General features: G+C 36.4%; 2 protein-coding genes across 4 annotated transcripts; one reads left to right on the top strand and one right to left on the bottom strand.

Annotated features, from left to right (window-relative positions):
- Window positions 1–3,932: 3,932 nt before the first annotated feature.
- On the top strand, window positions 3,933–11,808 carry LOC133709622 (plant UBX domain-containing protein 11). Of its 3 annotated transcripts, none has more exons than XM_062135417.1 (10): window positions 3,933–4,088; window positions 5,053–5,180; window positions 6,034–6,086; window positions 6,187–6,268; window positions 7,770–7,835; window positions 7,927–7,994; window positions 8,862–9,110; window positions 9,224–9,881; window positions 10,606–10,881; window positions 11,291–11,808. In XM_062135417.1, exons 2-10 carry the CDS (start codon window positions 5,081–5,083, stop codon window positions 11,497–11,499), a joined length of 1,761 nt encoding a protein of 586 aa, XP_061991401.1. In that variant the 5' UTR covers window positions 3,933–4,088; window positions 5,053–5,080; the 3' UTR covers window positions 11,500–11,808. The 3 variants fall into 3 exon arrangements, with proteins under 3 accessions (XP_061991401.1, XP_061991402.1, XP_061991404.1); XM_062135418.1 differs by having other exon boundaries at window positions 4,056–4,201; XM_062135420.1 differs by lacking the exons at window positions 3,933–4,088; window positions 5,053–5,180; window positions 6,034–6,086; window positions 6,187–6,268 and adding an exon at window positions 6,528–6,861.
- Window positions 11,809–12,268: 460 nt separating this feature from the next.
- On the bottom strand, window positions 12,269–13,594 carry LOC133708101 (F-box protein SKIP22-like). Its single transcript, XM_062133553.1, has one exon. The coding sequence runs from the start codon at window positions 13,469–13,471 to the stop codon at window positions 12,443–12,445; it is 1,029 nt and encodes a 342-aa protein (XP_061989537.1). The 5' UTR covers window positions 13,472–13,594; the 3' UTR covers window positions 12,269–12,442.
- Between the last annotated feature and the right edge of the window lie 2,956 nt (window positions 13,595–16,550).

Genomic DNA, 16,550 nt, shown 5'->3' with positions numbered 1-16,550 from the left:
TGTGATATGGACTTGATCAATGCCTAGTTGCTAAATAATGTGAAAGGAAAAGTCACTGGTTTTTGATAGGTATTGAAGTGTGAAAGGATAATTCAAAGTCGTTCTGCTTCTGTGTGTGCAAAGAATCTTATTAAAGTACGGCAACTGAATGTGTTAATTCTAGTTGAGCTGGCTTTCCTAAATCATTGGCTGGTCATCTACTCATCTTCTTGGTCAAACGATTTGCTGTCACCAATCCTAAGCGTAAACCAGTTGAACGTTACTCTGTCTTCTAACATAGATGACCCTGTTTCAGACAGTCTTTTATTCATTCCATCCAACCAGTTGTTTTTGAATGTTCACGCAATGTCTTCAATGTGATTGATGCAAACATGAACCAGGAATTCCAATTGAACATAACTGTCTTCTAACATATATGACAAGAAGTCTTTCATTCATTCCATCCAACCGGCTGTTTTTGAATGTTCACGCAATGTCTTCAATGTGATTGAAGCAAACATGAACCAGGAATTTGATATATAATTATTGAAGAGTACGTATCATTCTCAAATATGAGAAATTATGTTAGAAATTTATCGTACCTTAGGGATTAGATGTTGGATCTAACCGAAGTAATTGACGCTATTATTATCAAGTATGATAAATCATGCTAGAAATTTATCAACCGAGGTAATTAATGTTAGGAAAACTCAAAAGCATACAATGAAAAATGAAAAAATAAATTAAAATATCCACAATGCATCAAAGCCTTGGCAATGCTCGACTTGTAGTCGAGAGGGGGGTTATTCATAACGAAAGGTAAAATTTTGTTGGGAAGTGTGAATTGTGAACTACACTAAATTAATCGCAAATAAAAACAAAAACTAAACAACTAATTATCAAACAAAAAAAAATTAAATTTGAATATACATGCAGAAATGAGATACTAGATATTAATTTATTCTGACCAAAAAAGAAGAAGATATTAATGTATTGGTATTTAGGTTTAGGGTGTTCAATCCTTCCAGCTAATCCTAAATTTTCAGAGGAAGAATCGGTTCTTGTGACCCTATCAAATGAGCGCTGATTTCTTCCTCTCAAAAGGAACCAGTATCTTCCGATTCTTTTTCATTGTGTGGATGCTAGCTAGGAGACAGGAAGGTTTAATCACATAACTCAAGTGTGATTTGGAGAGTACTTGATGCGGCTAAAATAGCCTCACAATTTAACCCTGTAAAATGTAGTTGTCAGTATAGGATAAGCAGGGATCGTTCAGTCCGGGGATTGTAGGGTACACCTACACAAAAAGGTCAATTAACAAATAAAAGAATAAAATGGGGGTTTTGAGATTTGGTTCCTAATCTACTTAAAATAAAAAAACGAAACAAATAAACCTATATACAATGATCGACTTCCCTAACCTAGACCAATACCACTCGGAAATTACTAAGTGTAAAAACAGAAAATCCATTTCAACATGCTACAAAACTGTGCCCATCTTGAATGCATAGATAAGAGCTCAAATGAAAAGCCTCAGCGGATCAATCCATTTATCTGATTCGTTCTAATGTAGGCTTGGATCGGAAAAGTCCTTACCAAGCCTAATACTACTAATTTTCGAAAACACTCAGCGTAATTCTCTTAACTAGTAGTATTACTAATTTTCGAAAACACTCAGCGTAATTCTTTTAACTAGTAGTATTATCTAACCCTCGAATCAACTCACACGTGCAAATTAACCATTACACATAGAATTTAACACGTAATTTCCAGAATCGTTTAATCATTAAAGCATGATTTTTACCACTTTTTAGAACTAATTGCTACTTGTTTAACTCAGCGCCTTAACAAATAACAATTACCCTTGGCAAATTAAGCATACACACAAGAATACTCAGCGTGATTCTAGCATGCAAACTTATTAACCTAACTCTGAAAATTACCTAAACACGTAAAAGGGCACAAGATTGTAACATGCATCATAAAAGAATTCTCGAAATTAACTCAATAATAAACTGAAAATCTCAAAAATATTAATAAAAATATTCTGAAAATTTCATGTCTCCAATTACACAACTCGCAAATCCAAACACACAAAACCGAAATAAAAATTGTAAGTAGAGTCATAGTTACACTTTGAAGCTTTCCTCAGCGGCTTGGCAACAAGGTGATGAACTCGTCTCTGCTATGGTGGTGGAGCGTCCTTGACTCAGCGCCTAAGAACTTCGTAGAATGATGGATGGATGGTGGTCACGGTCTTGTGAGTGATGGAAGTTTAAGGAGTGAATTGGGCAGAGTCTTGGAATAGTTTTTGGCCAGGAAGTGATAGGCCGGGAAGTGATGGAAATTCTGTTCTGGACGTTGCCTATTTATAGGGGAGCATTGGTTGGCTTTTGTCGATCATACCCTTCATCATTGGACGGATGGGATTGCATCATAATTCCTTTAATTTTCCAACTAAAAACGTCTCCTTTATGGCCTTAACTCCTCTCATAATGGGGTCTTTTAACAGCTGAAACGTCTTTCTCCTTTATTCCCGAACTGAAAACGTCTTTCTCCTTTATTTATTTTCCAGCTGAAACGTCTTTCTCCTTTATTTCCCTTCTTCATTGCTTGGTCAAACGTCTTAAATTTCCTACAAAAAGGTGGAGAATATCAGATTTTTTTAAGAGAAAATAAAGGGAATTAATGTAAAGACCGCAAAAACGTCGACGGTAAGGAATCCTGATCCCGTTAGGATTTTTTTCATAAATTTCGCATTTTGCGCCTATTTTACGCCAAACACTGTACAAGACTCTTAAACTGACTCGATGACTCAAAACACGAAACTTAAGGGAGAAACAAGTCTAAAATGGGGCATATACTCAATAATATCGTCGCACTTTATGCTCCTATCAGTACTGTGTGCAGAGGTTTGGAAAATATTCTTAGAAAGAACGAAAAAAGAGAGACAAAGATAGAGAGCAATTTTGTTCCTTCAACAATTTATAGATTAATGTCGTGTTCTTCTCCTTTTCCGTATATCAAGTGTTGGGGGATTAATATCAATGTCAATACCTTATGTGTAGCCACTAGCTAACCTGTCTCAAAATAGTGCATGTATTAAGTGACAAACCATACATATAGTGTGTGTTTGGTGGGGTGGTAAAGCTTTGGTCTCATATATAAGAGGTCAGGAGTTCGAGCCCCATCAAGAGTGGGAAAGGGGTGGGGTTTTTTTTTAAAAAAAGTGACAAACCATACATATTTAGGACTAGCACTGCATATGTCAATTTCAATTAACCTATGTATTTCTTATCGTGTAAGACAGAGAAGTGAACATAGTGTGAAGTTACATTGTCATACATAAGCATATCAATTATTAAACATAGATCGAGTTGAGGAAATTCCACATACAGTGCTGGATAAACTATCAAGCACTCCGACGTCCCATAGATGATTAATCCATATGCATATATGATTACAAAAGGTTAATTAGGCACCCATCATCTCCAAAATGAAGTGTGATACAAATCAAAGACTTAATAGAGGCACAGGTCATGGGCAAAATCCCTTTGCAATTGAAGGATATTGGCCAAATTGAATTCATCCATCCGGCAGCAATGAAAACTCAGATCAAACATAATAAGTACCCCTTTGATCTTGAGAAACAAAGGAAAAAGTTCAAAAACTGAGAGAGATTAAAATTTACACAGTAATTGGATCGTATAGGATTGTAGAGAACCCATATTAGATCTTTGTTAACGTACAAAGGAAATGCCTGATGCCAAAGCTAATTTGGTACCAAAAAAAAAAAAAAAAAACTCTAATTTTTATTAGTTAAGGTGGACACTCTTCTATCCGTTAGATTAGACGAAGGATTGCGATTTTATGAAATTCATGTAATTTTTGAACAGTAGTCTAATTTTTGAAGTAAAAATTTGAGTAGAATTCACTGATCGGCAACAAAAAAAAAGAAAAAAAGAAGAAGAATATTTACAATGCCCTTTGGGTATGGGGCCAAAACTAAAAGAAAGGAAGCAAAGAAGGAATTGGAGCAGTGTATCAGCTTGATCTCTGAGTAACCGTCTCTGAGGCTTGAGGCTCGGGAAACCTAATTCTTACTCAAGGTACAAAAGTCATCACCTTCTTTCCCACCAAAACTGCGCTCCGCAACGAATTCAACTACTAATCTTTTGTTTTCCAGATTAATTTCCGCAATTTCAAGTTTGATTGATCATAGGTTAGAAAGATAACTTGAATTTCTTTCTCCAAATTTGCTTCAAAACATTACTGATGGTAATTGATGAGCTCAAGTCGCAGATATATATATATTGGAATTATCGTTTCCGATTCCAATTGGGTTGGAATTAGGATTCTTTTGTTAGATAACTATCTGGGTTCAGTATGATTTTCCATATGTTCTTATTAAGCATATGATTACCTTGGATAGGGAAACGTCAACAAACTTTGATCTCTGGGTGTTAATTTGTGTTTACCTCAATTATGCGGTTTTCTGCCCAAAATATGCAACAAATGAATTTATCAAGTAGTTGAGATGTGATGCGTCGAGAGTCGTTAGGTCTTTTGATATAACTGAGCACTGTGAAATGTGAATACTTAATTCTTCGGTGGTTGGCAGTAGAGGTTAGGAGTGGACTGTGTTCAATTTGTCTACCTTGACACCGGGTTTACTTTGCACTTGAATAAACTAGTGGCAGAATGAGCTCGGGAATCCAATAGTTGATATATAATATGTGTTTGTTCTTTTTCTGGATGGAATATTTATGACGTTATCCTATTGCTATGCTTTCATAAGTTGATTTCCTGTCAAGTTTTTCCTAATCAGTTTGAAGATTTGTTAGTTTCTAGCATTAGTGATTACTAGTCTGAACATCAAACCCTGGCAAACCTTTTCTCCTTTCCAATCTGACTCATCTTCTTATGTTGCATTTGAGTAGAGTCCTACATGTTTCTGAACCATCATAAGTATGTGACTTTATGTTTCTGTAGTGACTGGATGTCATGTCTATTGAAGTTGAGTGCTGTTTGTATTTCTTTCATATGAAAATAATATGTTTGTGGAATCTACAGGTGTTGTCGAAGAATTTTATCTAAACAGATGGAACAGTCTCTGAGCTCTCTTGCATACAAGGGTTCTATACCTGAAGCAATCAGTGAAGCAAAGAAGCAGAGGAAACTTTTTGTCGTGTATATTTCAGGTTAGTGCTTCTTCATTTGGATTTATTTTGCATACATTAGTTGAACACGAGTCTTTCTTTATTTCTGTTACTTGTGGAATGTGGTTGTGGTTTATTGAATTAGTTTAATAGGTCTGCGAGACTATGGGAGGAAGAAAGTCACCAATTCCAATCTTATGTATAGAAAGAACTAAAGTTACTTTTCATCAAGTGATTGGGGATTGATTAAAAATATATGTGTATAGTTCCTTGTTTGCATATCATATGCACGTAATATGCTGATGACTTATGTTTGGTCTTAATATGATGTAATCATCCAAGAAGTATGTTAAAAATTTATCGATGAAGAAAAATTTGACCTTCATTAGTGAAGTGAAATCACCTAGAAGTACCTAATATTTTGTTTCAAAAAATTAGTCTTTCATGAGTGAAAGTAATTGCCTGCCCTAACATTGTCCAATTTCTTTGCCCTTTGGATATGATTGTTTTGGACAGCAAGTATGTTAAGTACACTCCAGTTACTTATCAAAATGATTAAAAGTTCTTTCTGAACTATAGAAGGACTTTTTGGTGTTTTTGAAGAAGCGTTTGGCATTTGCTTCCTGAAAGAAGCTTAGAAAATAAATTTCAGGTTTATATAGAAATATACTCCATGTGCTTCTAACAAAACTGCTATATAATGAAAGCACTTCTACTTCTACAGAAGCAAATCCAAACAAGCCCATAATTCTAATAGGCAGTTGTGATCACTTTGACACTCAACCACACATATTATTGCCATCAACTGCATTTCAAATAGCAAGGCACAAGCTATTATTGTTTTGAATGATGATTATCTTGGTTATAATCTTTGTTATGTGTTCACTTGTTTCAGGTCAAGATTCTGACTCTAGTCATTTGGAAAACTCCACATGGACTGATCTAAATGTAAGTTTTTTTTTTGGTCCCTTTTATCTCGCTTTTATATATCACTTAATTTAATTAAGGTTATATTTCTGTTCTTCTTATGTTAATGTTAAACATTTAGGTTGCAGTCTCCGTATCAAAGTACTGCATCTTATTGCATATTCCTGAAGAAAGCACTGATGCTGCAAACTTTTCTGCAATATGTATCCTTTTACAAAAAGGCAATGTATATTCCTTCAGAAGTTAGCCTGCTAAGTTATTGCTCCCTAGCTGTTCACAAGAAATATCTGACCTCAACTAGAGGATAAATACATCTTCAGCAGATTAGTTTGTCATAATTATCATCTCAAAATCTTAAAAGAAACTAACTTAGCTGATTTCATTAGACTCTAGCTTTTTTTTATTTATTATTTTTTTTCTCCTTTTTTTTTTTTTTTTTTTTTCTCTTTTGTGTTTGTTTTAGTTTTATTTGTTTATTTATTTATTAAGGAGGATTGGGTAATCAGTGGTTCTATTTTGTGCATTTTTTATTTACTCCCAAGCCCAAGCCTTCGGCACAGACATGGGGTATCTCAGTGCCTCATTCAGTGATTGGAAGGAAACCTTGCAGCGAATCCCCATTTAGGGCCCATACTCTTCCCACCGAAATATCAACCAGCTGCCCTCCCACTCCAGTCCCCAAAATAGCCAACCACGCTGAGTACCATATAAGAAGTTAACCACGTAATGCTTGTATTTAAGATCATGCTCAAGTTGGAAAGCTTACTTAAAATACCCGTTTTGCATATTCAATCAGGTATATTATACTAATTTTGAACTTAAAAACATATACTTAACAAAATGTTAAATATCTTACATGCTGATGTACTCTGGCTTCCTTTTGCAATTGTTTTTATTACCTGTATTCTGCCTTGTTTAATCATGGACCGACCTAGTAATCCCAAGCATACAATATGTAATGTTGTCCCTTCTTACGGGGAGTTTTAGACGAACAAAAAAATCCAATGTATCAAGTGCTTCTACTTTTCAAGAGTTGGGGACCTTATCTTGAAAGGTAGAAGCAAATTTTGTTGGGAGAAGACTTCGCAGTCAAAACTATGCACCAAATTTTGTTGTAAAAGGATATGTATTTCAGTCATGTGTATTAAAACTTCATTTTGTGAAATCTTTTTATATTGCTTACTGATCTCAAAGCATATGGTTTGATAGATAAGATTTTTTTTTTTTTTTTTTTTTTTTTTTTTTTTTTTTTTTTGTGGCAACTAAATTCATAACTGCTATATGCATATTATCTGTGATTGATGCTGTTAATGACCTTTAATGTTAAAACTTAAAAGTTTAATGCCGGATCAAATGTTGTTCGTCAGCGTGATTTTCCTCCTTTCGTCTAAATATACCTGATCTATGTTTATGTAATGGATATAACTATCTACCCTTATTATTATTTTTATTGTCTATCTATTGTCCCAACACAGAACCTGCAAACTTGCAGGAATGAGAAAAAGCCATGAAAGGCACTGCTTTTTTTTACTTTGTAATTTTGATGTGGGTACTAGGTAGTTTGGTGGTTATGTTATTGTCTGTTCAGCTGTAACATATTGCACATACCATCGGCACAACAACAATTTCCTAATTACATGTTTTATATTTAAGCTATTTAAGTTATTTAAAAGTGAATGCTATCCTTGCATCAACCTGATACAGACCCACAGAAATCAGCACCATGTATAACAGCGATTGGATTCAATGGTGTACAACTTTGGCAAAATGGTATGGTTCTGTCAATCCTTTTTAATGAAAATCATAGAGCAGCACATAAGAGTACACTGAGAATTTTGTTTTCTCTTTTTGCAATCTATAGAGGGTTTTGTCAGTGCTGAAGTTCTGGCGTCCAGTTTAGAGAAGGTGTGGTTGAGTCTACAGATCCAGGTAAACGGATTTATTTATTTATTTGCTATAGGGTTATATAGGTCATCATATTTAAGCGTCAAATTCAATTTGAGAAACGTTAATTGTCAACGAAATGATATTGATTTTGACCTTTTGTAATCTATACAAAAGTCTTCTTTACTACATTTTCTGCTCTGTATCTGTCTCTCTGACCCCTTTTGGCCTTACTGTAGTATGCATCTACTTGATGGAACATTCTGATGTATTATTCAAAATGGATTTTTCACATTTCTAGCATTTTCTTGGATGGCTTTAGATTCTGGTCTGGGTTGGTTTGTCTTATACGTCATTGTATTTAAGCGTCATATTCACTTTGAGAAACTTTGACTGTTGACTAAATGATATGGATTTTGACCTTTACTATGCCCTTGTTTTGCAAATGGCTTTGTTCCTTGACTTACAATTTATTTGTTGTGAAAGTTAAATGTGGTTTATATTTTGTTTTGTATAGATGTCGTTGCTTGTAGTTTCTACCTTTTAACCTCTTCCCAACTGAGATTTGGCCTATCAGGGTCACATTTTATAATCTTCTTCCTAATTCAAACTTATCAAGGTCGACAGAATCATATGAAGTAATTCCCTTGTCGCTTTTCTTCCATCTTCTGTTTGCCACCTACATATGCACAACCAATTAGTTACTTTTACCATTAAGTTTTTACACATCAACATTACCTCCCTTTCAGAATCACAGCTCATTCCGCACTAGCTGGGAAACAGTTGTCTGCCCATTTTATCTGACAAAATTATCATGGCTATATGTTCTAGATCTCTCTCATTGCGCACTATCTCTCCATCAGTTTAATTTGAACAGAAACATTGACCATTCTGTCCTATAATTCACTGTAGGAAACAACTGCAACTGTTATGAGTGCAGCTCTTGCTTCAAAGAAATCTGAACCATCTATTTCCGGGATTCCTACTACTGCCTCAACTGATGGAAGTTCCTCAAGTACAGCTGTTCTCTCTGATCAAGGAAGTTCCTCAAGTACGGTTGTTCCATTGTCTTTAACAGACAAAAATGGTCAATCACAAGATGCTGTGGAGGGCGCCCCTAACATGATGAACGAAAGTAAAGGTCCTGATTGCAAATTTGAGGTATATTCATAGCTTGCATTTAGCATATCATTAAGTGTGGGACAAACATGTTGAGGTAGTAATTGTGACAGCCAGCATTTTACATGATGCTTTTTTTTTTTTGACGCCAATAGGATAAAACCAAGGATTTAAGAGACAAGACATCTTTGAAACCAGTTGATGGTGATGAGTTAAAGTGTGTCGGGGAAAAACAGTCCAGCAGCAGCTCTTCCACTGAAGCTGGCCAAGGATCAAAGGATGTTGCTATAAAAGAGAGCACTTCTGGAGGTGACCATATTTCTTCCATTACTGAAGGTGGAAGCCCCAGAGGGATCACAGTTAATCAATCTGTCTTGGTAGGAGGTTCACAAGCATCTATTGTTGGAGAAAATGAAACTTTGAAAATTGGAAACAGTGAAGCTGAAGATGATAAGAGGGTTGATGGAACAAGTGATGCTCACTACCTCAGAGAGCTCACTGTTAATCAATCTGGTATCTTGGGAGGAGGTTCACAAGCATTTAGTATTGAAGAAAATGAAGCTGTGCAAGTTGTAAAGGGTGAAGCTGAAGACCTTAAGAAGGTTGATGCAGTTGAAAATGCTAGAAGGGTGAATAGATCAAGTGATGCTTATTTGAATATCCGATTACCCGATGGTACCAGCCTGCAAGAGATGTTTTCTTTGACAAGCACTTTAAGAATTGTCAAAGGGTATATTGATGAAAACCAAGGAAGTGGTATCGGTAGTTATGACCTAGCCATCCCTTATCCTCGCAAGGTATTCACTGAGCAAGGTGAGACATGCTGGATACGTGTTACCTACTTTTTCATGTGTTCAGAAATAACTATTGCATTATTTATTTGAAACTTTGAAAGTGAGTGGTCTACAGCAATTCCTGAGGTTTCTTTGCTTGTTTCTGGGGTAGAGTATTGCTTTCTTTTAGAGTTATCCTTCAATTCTATTCTTGCCTCCTTGACTATGGGTGTTTTTCTTGTACTAGCAAGTGCCCCGCAAATCTAGTGTTGATCTTCTCGTGTTTGGTGGACAGCACTAAGAATATATACATGTATATTCAAATCAAACTAGTATATTGGATCCTCTCTCTTTATAATATAGGATCTCTTTTGTTGTCTGATACTTTGTAGTTTGTACTGATTTTTCTTGCATGGTCAAAATAAAATTGCTTTTGTTATACCTTTCTCTATTGACAATTGTTCCATAGACTCTTCGAACTGAATTAGTTAGTGCTAGAAGAGATTTCTTGTTCATGCTGTTTCTCTTGTTTAAAACTCTGTAATATGCTGAGTTGCGGTCCTTCTCAAATTCTCATTGCCATTTCTTTTGGAAACATTAAAAAAGAAAGAGGAAAAAAATGAATGACAACTTAAATTAACGTATTCATACCATTTGTGCTTTTTAGTGCTTATACTATTTCAATTCATGGTTGATACAAAACTACTGTGTTAAACATGCTGGAATTATTATGAATAACAGATTTCTTATTATTTTCCATCCAGATCTAAGTAAACCATTATCTGAGTTGGGCCTGTATGATAGACAAGCATTGATAGTGGTTCCACATCAGCAAGGGACTGGTTACCTCAGAGGGAGATCTTCACTCACAGACCAAACAGTTTCAAGAAATATTGTTGATACCCCAAATGGAAGCAATGGGAGCTACTTTTCGTTTGTGAAGAGAGTTTTGTCTTTCATAAATCCTTTCTCTTATTTAGGTGGTGGTGCTAGCTCATCAAGTTCAGAAGAGCAATCCCAAAATGGCATGTGGCAATATAGTGAGTATTCTGCTCCTACTGCGAAGCCAAAATGTCTCTACATTGCTGTTAGGTCTTTCACTTGTTCTTTGGGAGTTTATATCTGATGACTTTTGAGCGTGCAGATGTTTAGGTGCATAGAGCGACACCAAAAAAAAAAAAAAAAAGCAGTTGTGTCTTCAAAAGTTTCCACAATTTAGTGAATATATGGAAAGATAATAATAACACACACACACACACACTTACGAGGCTCTGCCAGCCTTTATGGACCAGGTCACTAGTCTTTCTTCTAGTTCAATAAATTTTGTATTTTGGATGTAAACATTAATCAATCTGTCTAGACTTTTCCACTGTTTATGCCCTTTCTCTTTTTCTTTTTTGGGGTGGCATTGCAGTAGCTGAAACTGATATATATTGTCTGTGTTATTAGGCCCAAATCCTACAGTTCGAAATAACTTAACCCAAAGCACTTCTGAAAGTGGTAGAACTGAAGGGAGCCGCAGGCGGCCACCAGCATCTCCTTTTGGAAGTAATATTCACACACTGAAACATGATGAAGATGATGAACGATTCAGTGATAGAAACAAGTTCTGGAATGGTAATTCTACACAGTATGGTGGCGATGATGACAGCAAATAATGATGCATGCTGTGTGCTATACAGTATACTTTGTGTTTACACTAAACAGTTTGATTTGGAATCCATATAATGGATTCCCAACATTCATGTTCTGGATGTGAATGAGTCAAATTACTTCAGATAGACGTCGCCTGGTAAATATTCTTGTTGATCTGAAAATAGAGGTATAGATAATAAGCGCAAGTTCTGGTGTCCTTAACACTCATCTCTTTTCATATTAGTAATGTTGTATTCTTTTGTATTCATACAGAGTTGAAGGAATACATACTTCGCAAGTCTTTTTTGCCCTTCCTGAATAAGTTCTCGATCTTCATAAATTCTACAAATTTCAGTTTATGTTTGTAGATACCTTATTTTCTCCCTTTTAGATGGGTTAGATGATAGCAGCATCGGTTCTGTCGAGAACGTTAATGTGGACAACTACTCCAAACGGAGAAGAGGAACTATCCCAAATAAAACAGATGATTCTCAAATTCTAAACACAATGAATGTCCAGGCTTCAGGCTTTTGACTTATTACATCTAATTCACGTGGCTAATGCCAAAAAAAAATGCACAACAACAGAACAACCAAGACGCCACAACCCTACCTCAAGTGAACGTATGTACTAAATGTTCATAAGAGGAGGAAAAAACAGACCATGAGCTGCAAAAAGAGACTCGCATTCGTCAACTGCTGCTTTCCTTGAGAATATTATTTTTTTATATATATTTTTTCCCTTTGGTAATTAAATGATTACTACAGAAGAGGGAAAAACCCTGAGAAACAGGTCATAAAAAACAACAAACTAATAAGCTCATAAAAAACAACCAACTAATAACAAGAACAAAGCCAGAAACTACCCGAACGGAAGAGAAGAGGACGCAAGAACAAGAGCTCAGCTCAAAAGGGATATTTCACTTTTTATGGGTTGAGAAAGTCATCCATATTGGAAATCTGAAAGTCATCTCTGTTGGAAATTTGAAGCAGTATATTGATAGGAAAAAAAATGAGGAGGAAGAGGACGGAGTTCCAGTGCTTGCACAGAATTTGGCCAATTGGCGTGAGAGAAAGACCTCTCATTCCTTGGATTCCAGGGATATTTTTGCTGCCTCCATTTATCACCATAAACCGTCTTCCACGTTTTCGTTCCCCCTACCATATCATCATTATCATCCTCATTCCACGACCCCGGAAACTCATACGCTAACTTGTTCCACCACAACTCATCGTCATTGCCTAATTGTCGCAGCTCCCTGCAGGTACATTCAACTTTTGCAATATCAACACCACACAGTGACTTCAAAATCTTGGCCTTGAGCTCTGGAGGAAGACTCATAAGGCAGGGCGGAGACGGCAACCCCGCCTTTGCGCAAAGATCAATAATCAAAGGCAATGCAATTCCATCTTTAATAGTCTTCCAAAAATCAAAAATTTTGGTTTCTTGCATCTCAAGTAATCCAACTTTGACAATATCATTCACGTTTATTCTGCTTGCCCAAACGAATTCAATAATGGATGCAACCTTGTGCGCCTCCAAGCTTACCCGGTATACAGAATCGCCGCCGATTAAATACCCATAAACATTCACGAAGTGCCCTAAGCTCTGAAACCTCAGCCCTATCCTTTCAATAATCGTATTACTACAGCTGCTGCCGGTGCTGCTACTACCTCCCAGATTTTGCAGTATTTCAGGCAAAGTATAAAAACGGGACGTAAAGTGAACACCGGGAACCGAATTGGAGTATATTCGGACAAAACCCGAGTCCAACAGCACCGCATGTACTGCATTCTCCAATAATGACTTGTGATTTATGAGGTGATGGGCACCCAAATCCTCCATCAGAACCCTCTTCAAGAAAAAAGGCACCGACTGCGGGTTCCAGATGATTTCGACTTCAACACTTTTTAGGTATCCTGATTTTAAACCCACAGAAGAAGAAGAAGACCACCTTTCTCCTTCAACAATTGAACCATCACCATGCCTATCCATTTATCTAGAAAACTATATCTTCTGCTAAGGAGATTCCTTATCCTGTCTATCGCGTTAGACTTTGATTGCTTGCGTCGATTGTGAAAATAGGGTCCTAGCGTTATATAAATATTAATATTCTTAAGTCACACCCATTAGGGATTCCATATTGAACACTACACCTAGACCATATCTACAACATAAAGTTTACATCTATGTACTACAATAATTTAAATCACAATCCTTATTGTAGACGATTCGAATGTCAATATTGTATGAATTTTAATTCTTGTTTGTTCGTTTGTTTGTTGTTATTGTTGTTGTTGTTGTTGTTTTTTTTTTTTTTTTTTTCCTCCATGTGATTCAAAGTTTCAAACTCAATGAATGAATGAACACATCAATAAGAGTCCCAAAGGGAAGGAACCTCCATTACATAACTGTTGGTTTTCATCAATTAAATCATGTATCCATGGAGGGTGAACCTCCATGTACAGTAGATGGACTGGATCGACTTCACTGCATGTGCTAAACAATGACCAAGGCGATTGCATCACTTATGGAAATGTTTCCAAGAGACTCCGACCTAACTCCCTCATAAGCAGTCAAAAACTGCACCAATGGCAAGTTGCTTAAGCATTTAGGACATTGGGGGCATCACCTTCAATCTCCACCCTGCCTTAAAACTACTGAAATTTTCATCAAAATTTTTATAATTTTGTTTTTCATCCTCACCTCTACTGACTCCATCCCAGGTATTCCATGACAGTGTGATACCAGTGAGAATCCAATGAGTAACATACATAACGTACTCAGAGCAATAGTGCTTTTCAGTGCTAACCTTATACTGAACCACTTCTAAAAAAAAAAAAAAAAAAAAAAGACATGTCCTGGTAAATAATTGTTGATCCGACAATAGAGAATTTTGTATATATGGTGAATGCAAGTTCTGGTGTCTTTAATAATCAAAAATGGAAAAATAACACGCACATGAAACACACAATGTTTGTAATCAGGCTGACTTGGATGCCGGATTATACTTCGCTGACCAGGTATGGTTAGCTCTGGCTGACCATATCCACTAACTGGGTGACACGTGTCCTCACAAGCCAATTAAGCCTTCTACACGCTCTCGATCTTGTCGGAGCCTCGGTGGCGCTGTGCTTCAAAATCCGTTCTCCCGGGTCACGACATCGACCTTGATGGAGGTGGAGCAAGCATAGTACTGCTGCGAAGCAGGGAATAGTACCCAGAGGAGGATTTTCCGTTGTCGGAGACGTGCCGTTACCGGAGACAAGTACTGAGAGATCTCGATCCGCGCCGTAGGCTTTGATTGAGAGTAATAAGGGTCTAAACCTAGAAACGCAAGAAGAAAGCTTGGAAATAGCAGAAGAAACATAAAGTTGGGGTATTTCTAAATGTACCCAGCAAATATCTAAATACAGCCAGCACACAGTAAATTTATAGAATCTTTAACTACACCCAGCAAATTTTACTATAACACCCTCTTCTAAACCCAGCAAAACTCATACAACCTTGACGAAGAATACCAAACACCTGATAGACTCCCCGACGCTGTCAATCAGTTAATTAATGGATTGGAGAAAGGGACGCTTAAACTGATGTGAGTCTCTTCATAGATCTTCACAGTTCCCTGCCCCAACTCTCTCTTAACACAAATGACAGAGATGCTTTAGATCAACTGATCAAGTACACGACTTTTTCCTTACATTAGGTTTGTTTTCTGTCTCGTGTTTTTTTTTTCTTCTTTACCTGATCTAACAGAGTAAAGGCTCACGAATATAACATCAGTGAACAGTGTATGGTAGACTTTTCATTCGTGTTGTTGAGTTCTAATTCAGTAATTGTATTATATATATGTTATTCAACGTAATTCATTGGTGGTGGTTTGAGAGCAGAATGTAACTAATTATTATTGTCATCACGGTTTATTATTTCCTAATTAATGTTGCAAATGAATGTTGTGATAATTGATAAAAGCAAAAACATGATTAAATTTGCGATAAACTTCAGATTATCTTGGAGAAAGAGTGAGTCTGCTTGGTGTTTGGTATTTGTCAGTGTATAAATTTTGCTGGGTTTAATTAAAGAAAATGGTATTATAGGAAAACTTGACGGGTGTAAGGGTGGAAAAAATTTGCTGGGTACATTTAGAAACACCCTAAAGTTGTTATAGATCATAATTTAATATGGTAATCGACTAGTACATATATAGGTGAATAAACCAGGCTAGGGGGAAGAATTGGACACCATCCAATTCTTCAATCCTTATAGATAAGGAATCCAAAGTTACAGCTAGCAAGCACCTCGATTCCTAACAACACAAGGACTCCAAAAGGATAACAACAACCAAATTATAAATACTGGATCAGTACTCCAATATCCCATCCCCCATTCAAACATTGCATGATCTAACCCTCGAACTTAGGAAATTGAAGTTGAAAAGACTCAGCGCTCTCCCAAGTAGCATCCTCCTCCGAGCTATTTTTCCATTGAACCAACCAACGCACTTAAGGTGAATTACCATTTTTAAATAAAGCTCTCTCCAGAATCTTAGCAGGAACCCAATTCTCCTTGTTTGAGTCGAAGTTTTTTCTCCAAGCTTTTTCTTAAGTAGGGATACATTAAAAACCGGATGCACTTTAGCAGTAGCTAGGAGCTGAAGCTTATAAGCAACCTTTCCAGTCCTCTCAATCACTTGAAATGGCCCAAAGTACTTGGGTGACAATTTATAAGATTTTCTTACCTGAACAGACCTCTGTCTATAAGGTTGTAACTTCAAAAACATAAAGTCACCAACAACAAATTCCCTCAGTGATGCTTATCATAATAAGTTTTCATCCGTCCCTGAACTTGCTGCAAATTTGTCTTCAGTAAAGCCAAAAGGTCATCCCTATTCTTTAGCGTGATATATATCCACCTGATGGACTGATGTAGAACTAGGAACATAGGTTTGAATTCGAGGAGGGGGCACACCATATAAAGCTTCATATGGAGTCATCTTGATTGCTGAGCAGTAGATAGTATTATGTTGGCGTGAGTCACTCTCCATAATTGTAGGAATTGTAGTATAATTAGGATT

This window comes from Rosa rugosa, chromosome 5, assembly GCF_958449725.1.
Source record: "Rosa rugosa chromosome 5, drRosRugo1.1, whole genome shotgun sequence".
Taxonomy (NCBI): domain Eukaryota; kingdom Viridiplantae; phylum Streptophyta; class Magnoliopsida; order Rosales; family Rosaceae; genus Rosa; species Rosa rugosa.
The sequence above is the reverse complement of the archived record's forward strand: the minus strand, read 5'-3'. Positions and strand labels throughout refer to the sequence as shown.

Bases quoted from the DNA above. Each gene is read 5' to 3' on its own strand.
- LOC133709622 (XM_062135417.1), top strand. From the start codon at position 5,081: ATGGAACAGTCTCTGAGCTCTCTTGCATACAAGGGTTCTATACCTGAA. The intron at 7,995-8,861 runs GTAAACGGATTT...AATTCACTGTAG, and splicing joins GGTTGAGTCTACAGATCCAG to GAAACAACTGCAACTGTTAT. The intron at 10,882-11,290 runs GTGAGTATTCTG...CTGTGTTATTAG, and splicing joins AAATGGCATGTGGCAATATA to GCCCAAATCCTACAGTTCGA.
- LOC133708101 (XM_062133553.1), bottom strand. From the start codon at position 13,471: ATGGATAGGCATGGTGATGGTTCAATTGTTGAAGGAGAAAGGTGGTCT.